Source organism: Lepus europaeus, chromosome 7 (genome assembly GCF_033115175.1).
Source record: "Lepus europaeus isolate LE1 chromosome 7, mLepTim1.pri, whole genome shotgun sequence".
Lineage (NCBI taxonomy): Eukaryota > Metazoa > Chordata > Mammalia > Lagomorpha > Leporidae > Lepus > Lepus europaeus.
This window is the reverse complement of record NC_084833.1, coordinates 60860253-60866829: the sequence shown is the minus strand read 5'-3', so window position 1 is coordinate 60866829 and position 6577 is coordinate 60860253. Positions and strand designations below refer to the sequence as shown.

Sequence of the window (6577 nt, the reverse complement as noted above, 5' to 3'; positions counted from 1 at the left end):
TACTTCCTCAGATTTATTCCAAATATTTAAGCTTATAGCTATTGTGAATGATACTGATAAGTTCTCTCAGTCATTGAATTATCTGTGTATACAAAAGGCTGTTGATTTTTGTGTGTCCATTTTATATCCTGCCACTTTACCAAACTCAAGTTCCAATAGTTTTAGTGTAGTCTTTTAGGTTCCCCTACATAATAGAATCATGTCATCTGCAAACAGGAATAATTTGATTTCTTCCTTTCCACTTTATATCCTTTTGATTTTTCTTGCCTAAATGATTCTGGCTAAAACTTCCAGGACTATATTGAGTAGCAATGATGAAAGTGGGTATCCTTGTCTTGTTCCAGATCTTAGAATGCTTCCAACTTCTCCCCATTCAATAAGATGCTGGCTGAGTGTTTGTCATATTGCCATGACTGTGCTGAAGAATGATTCTTCTAAACTCAATTTGCTTAAGGTTTCCATCATGAAAGATCTTATATTTTCAGATTCTTTCTCCACATATATTGGGATAGTTCTATGGCTTTCATTCTCTGTTAATCATTTATTGATTTGTATATGTTGAGCAACCCCTGCATTCCAGGGGTAAATCCCACTTTGTTCAAGTGAATGATCTTTCTGATCTGTTGTTGGACTTGATTGGCTAGTATCTTGTTTAGGGTTTTTGCATCTATGTTCAGGGATATTGGTCTATCGTTCTTTCTGTTGTATCTTTTTCTGGTTTTAGAATTGAAGCAATGCTGGCCTCATGGGAGTCTGGGAAGATCCTACCATTCCAATTGTATTGAATAACTTGAAAAGATTAGAAGTGGTTCTTTAGAAGTCTGGTAGAATTCAGCATTGAAGCCATCTGGTCCTTGGCTTTTCCTTGTTGGGAGGGTCTTTATCACTGATTCAATCTCTGTCATTGGTCTCTAAGGTTTTCTGGGTCTTCATGACTCAAGTTTGGTAGATTGTTGCTTCCAGGAATCTATTCATTTCTTCTAGACTTTCCAGTTTACTGGCATACAGCTCTTTGTAATTCCTGATGAGTCTTCATTTGTGCTATCATTGATATTGTTGATGTAGGTTTTTGGTTAGTTGGGCCAATGGTGTATTTGTTGGTTTTATCAAGAAAACCAGCTCATCATTTCACTGATTTTTTATTTTTTTGGTTTTAGTTTTATTTCTCCTTGTTATTTCTTCCTAATTTTGGTTTTGGTTTGTTGTTTTTCTAGGCCTTTGAGATGCATTGATAGCTCATTTATTTGATGCCTTTCCAATTTCTTGATGTAGGTGCTACTTGCTGTAAACTTCCCTCTTAACACTACTTTTGGTGTATCCCATGGGTTTTGATGTGTTGTATTGTCATCTTTGTTTCTAGAATTTCTGATTTCTATGACCCACTGTTCATTCAGGAGCATGTTGTTCAGTGTTCATGTGTTTTCTAGAGATTAAGTTAACTTCTAGCTTCATTCCATTGTTGGTCAGAAAAGATACATGGTAGGATTTCCTGAGATTTGCTTTATATCTTAGCATATGACCTAGTCTAGAAAAAGTTCTATGTGCTGATAAGAATGTATTCTGCAACTGTTGGATAAAAGGCTCTATAGATATCAAGTGTATTTGGTCCATAGTATAGATTAGGTCTGTTGATTTGTTCAGTTGATGTACCCATTGATGAGAGTGAGGTGTTAAGGTCTCCCATTACTGTTGATTCAGTTTATATCTCCCTTAGATCCTTTAATATTTGTTTTACGTAGCCAGACACCCTGGCATTGAGTGCATATACATTTATTGTAGTCACATCTTCCTGTTGAATCGATCCCTTAATCATTACATAAAGCTGTTTGAAAATAGATTTTAACACAAAACCTATTAAGAGCTTTGTAAAGCTGAGGCCCAGTACATCCATGAATATGTATAGGACAGGACATTTTTCTATGGCTTTTCCAGGTACTTGTTCTAGTTATTGGTTTTGCCTTATGCCTCTGCCTCAGAGACCTTTCAAGTACGGAGTAAATGTAAGGGTACTATAAAGAATTCATGAAGAATTAGATTTCATATGTATTTTCCATGAACATTCTGAAGACCACTCATGTGATTAAAAGGCAATTTTTATGTACCAGGTGACATACAGGATCTTACATGATCTCATTGTATACTTGAGACAAACCTATAGATATTTGTTACTTCCATTTTGAAGAGGCAATGGAAGCTTATATCATGTTTGATATTTTGCATGCTGTTCCATCAATTCTCTGCCCTATTAGATTCCAGAACCCAGATTCTTAGATACCTGTGCACATGACTCTTTACAAAGAGCCAATAGGATGCAACTATCTGCTATGCACCCTTTCCACAAGAGGGAGAAATAAAGTACTGGTTCCCTTCCATCCTGTTCTGACTCCAGAGGACAATGAGACTAAATGCTCCAACATAACTCAGCTCATATCAAGTCCTAAAGCACTGGGTGTTGTCATCTCTGGTCACATTAGCTGGAGTGGGAACATACATACATATGACACTTCATCTGCAGTCATTTAATATCATATGAAGATGAAGCTGGAGATGTGCAATCTTTTGTATTTGTCTCCAGAAGATTCAGATAACTTAGCAGAAGTGCTTTGCTGTGGGTTTTCTGAGATTATGCCAGGAAGTTTTTAGTACTAATCCTGCTACATTTAAATAAAGGCTGCATTTTAAAAGCCCTAGATGTATTAGAAAGAGGTACAGGATATTAGATGCCCAGTTCCCCCTATTTAAATAGAATGACTCTGTTGTATGGCATAAGATTTAGGCATTATGACAAAAGTCTGTGACAGAAGGTCCTACTCATTTCCCTCAGTATTAGTGCCATGAACAGATTTGATCATACCTTCATTTGCTCCAATGCTCAGGCTTAGTCAAATGACTCAGTTTTTAAAGACTTCTTTAGGAAAATATTTAGGAAAATATCCTAAACTCAAGATTAGTACATTGATCACATTTGGCACTAAGATTATATTCATAAATGCCCTCCTCATCTTCTAAAGATTGTTACATTCAGTTTGGCACTGGCCTCTAGGGTCCTTGGTAAGGAAAGGCTTATCCCTCATCCCCAAACAATGAAGATTAACAAAATAAGAGGTGATCCAACAAGTTCTGGAGTTACACATAGATTATAAGGATATAGATTTGGGGCTAAAGGTTTAAGCTAAAACGTTAGAGAAAGCTTGTGCTATTCCAAGTTTCCCAGTTTGTTTTTACAAGTATAAGGCTTATGTTTTAGCTTTTAGTCATGAGCTTCCATAGATTGTATTTTTTGTAGTGTTAGTAACTTATTTTTAATTTAATATCAATCACTAGCCTTTAGTTTTTTTATGGTTTAACTGACGAAGTGAAGTGACTTAAAAATCTAAGTCATTTCAATGACTCTGGAGCACTAGGATTGGGAAAGGTTATTTCACTGTTTATATATTGGGTTTTTTTCTGGTTGATCTGAAGTATTTCTCATTATGGAACCTGTTAAAATGTATTGAGAGTTGAATCATAACAATCGAAATAACAGGAGCTCTCCAAAATCTGGATTCATTTCAAGGTTTGTATCAACCACAGGGCTTCCTTTTATTCTTGTCACCTTTTATCCATGTGGTATTCAACCCCCTTTAAGGATTCCATTGTTACATTCTCTATGCCATTATTTATGGGATCTCCTGGTGTCCCTGACCCCTCCCCAACCTCCTTCCTGACCCAAGTTAATCCTATTAGAAAGAGGTACAGGATATTAGATGCCCATTTTCCCCTATTTAAATAATAGAATGGCCTGGTTTGAAAACTTTAAGAACTTATTCCAAGTTTCATTAAAGTTTCTCACACTTATGTTGTTTTTTCTGGGACAGGGCGAAGTAATTAGAAAAGCTTGCCAACAGTTGAGCTGTCCAGACTCTTACTAATAGAATTTGTGATTGGTCTTCAAGGCTTTAGAATTCTTTCTAGAGATTGTGCTTTATAACGATTTTCAAGGAGAGGCTAGAGGTTTGGGCATTTGGTACAGTGGTTAAGACACTGCTTGGGATGCCTACATCCTACCTAGGAGTGCCTGGGTTTAAGTAGCAATTCCACTTCTGATTCCAGCTTCCTGCTAATGCGTACACCAAGAGACAGCAGTGATAGCTCAAGTAATTGAGTCCCTGTCACCTATGTGGGAGACCCAGAGAGAGTTCTGGGCTCTTGGTTTTAGCCTGACCAAGACCTTGCTGTTTTGAAAATGTGAGAACCAAGTCTCTGTATTTTAACACTTATTAGAAATACAGGGAGAAATTTAAAAAAAGACAAGTTGTATGCCATAAGTGAAGGGTATAAATTAGCCTTCCTGTGCTCTGTATGCTTATCCTACTTAGTTTTAGGATGTTAAACAGGTAAGAAAAGGCAGATGTTATACAAAATCTCAAACCCTGACTGCCTGAATAGCAGATTTGGATTTCCTTTGCATGGATTTCTCCCATGTTCAAAAAGAAAGGATGGTATGATTGCCTTTAGACCTCTATACCCACACTTCAGGCAGGGCAAAGAAATTTTAAGAGTCTCTTATCAGAACCTTTTTCTGTCATCACTATTTTGTATGCCTCATAGCCATAGAATAGTCACTTGGGTTGAGCACCTGTCTTAAGAATATGGAGAAGCCTCTCTCGGATCTGCTTTGTACGGACAGCATAGACAACTGGGTTGAGGATGGGTGGGATGAGGAGATAAAAGTTGGCCAAAAGGATATGGATATGGGGAGGCACATTATGCCCAAAGCGATGGGTGAGAGAGGAGACAGCAATAGGAATATAGAAGATGAGGATGGCGCAGATATGAGAACCACATGTCCCTAAGGTTTTAAGCCTAGCTTCAGGGGTAGTCAACCCCATTATAGCCCTGAAAATCATCACGTAAGAGGCAGTGATGGCTAATGAATCTAGGATTAACACAAGGAAGCCTATTCCCATTCCATATAAGTTGTTGACCCTTGTGTCACCACATGCCAAGGTGACCACAGCCATGTGCTCACAGTAGGAATGGGTAATGATTTGGGTCCGATAAAGGTGCAGTCTCACGCGAATCAGTAGGGGTAGAGGTCCAATATAGAGTATCCCCCGGAGGAGGGCAGCCAGCCCCAAACGTCTCACTACTGCATGGGTGAGTATGGAGGTATGGTGGAGTGGGTCACAAATGGCCACATAGCGATCAAAAGCCATGGCAAGGAAGATGCCTGACTCAACAGTGGCAAAGCAGTGGATGAAGAACATCTGGGTCAAACAAGCATCCAAGGCAATGTTACAGGCACCAAACCAGAAGATGGCCAGTAGTTTGGGAATGGTAGAGGTTGAGAGGACCAAGTCAATGACTGCCAACATGCACAGAAAGAAGTACATAGGCTGATGCAGACTCCTCTCCATCTTTACTACTCCAAGGATAGTGATGTTTCCCATCACAGCCACCACATACATGGAAGCAAAGGGGATGGAGATCCAGATGTGTAGGGACTCCAGTCCTGGGATGCCAGTGAGCCAGAAAGAGGTAGGTACAAAGCAGGCATTATAAGAGGTAAACATATTTGGGAGTGTGTGGTACCCAGAGGAGAGGAATTTTCAGTTGTAGATTTCTACTCTTGTGTAAGACTCTGCCTCTGACAACTGTAAATTATATCTTTGCTTCCATTCTGAGCAACTGGCAGCACCTAGGATAAACAGAAGTTATGAAATACATATTCAAGCTAGTATTCAGAAGAGTTGTGATGATATCCACTGTTAAAATGTAGGAACAGGAACATTAATAATTTCTACTAAGCTGCCTTACTACATTGTAGAATTCCCCAGAATTATGCTTGCCCTTTGACCTAATAATTTTGGAAAACATTTCCAGAATGAAATGGAAGATGTAGAAGAGGTCTATGTTTAACAGTTAAATGTAAGCCATGTAGTGTGTTTAGACTGGCACCTGCATTTGCTCTTATCACTGACCAATATAAATATCTGCTGACTAGCCATTTACAGTGACTGTTATACTAAGAATTAGAGCAATGTTAGAATAAGGCAGTTTTAATTCTAGAACAACCAATGTGTTAGGATTGTACTGATATTTTCAGGATAAGCAATAAACCAGGAAATATATAGTATCAAAAGAGGTAGAAAAAACTGATTTAATTTTATGTTTGTGATCTAGAAACACCTAAAGTTATCTGGAAAGTTTGTTGATTTGGGATATATAGGAGCTTTTGATTTTCATACATGCATATTTTGCCTTTGAAAAGTCTTATAGTAGTCAACCTGATAATATGAAAGGTAGCAAGTTACTGAGGGGAGTGTTTAAGTTTTCTGTGGCTTTAACACTGGTTTGTTTGGATTGTCAACTGAAGCAAACTTCAGAAGATTTAGCACAGGACCTAACTTATTCAAAGGAAAATCTCCTTAAGTTTACCAAGATTTTATGGCTACTGAGGATAAACAAAGTTCTTGAAGCCTTACTCTTAGAACAAACTTTGACGTTAGACTTCATTAAAATTTTCTGGTAAGAATCTGGGCATCACCTATAGAAGGTACATCTTTGATATGAACCAATTTTACTAGACATTTTT

The 6577-nt window shown here is 37.9% G+C and overlaps 1 protein-coding gene across 1 annotated transcript; it reads right to left on the bottom strand.

The window, feature by feature from the left end:
• Positions 1–4601: 4601 nt before the first annotated feature.
• Positions 4602–5561, bottom strand: LOC133764552 (olfactory receptor 52M1). The gene has a single exon (XM_062198225.1). It carries the CDS (start codon positions 5553–5555, stop codon positions 4602–4604), a length of 954 nt encoding a protein of 317 aa, XP_062054209.1. The 5' UTR covers positions 5556–5561.
• Between the last annotated feature and the right edge of the window lie 1016 nt (positions 5562–6577).

What these genes read in the sequence shown, in the direction of transcription:
- LOC133764552 (XM_062198225.1), bottom strand. Translation starts at nt 5,555, where the DNA reads ATGTTTACCTCTTATAATGCCTGCTTTGTACCTACCTCTTTCTGGCTC.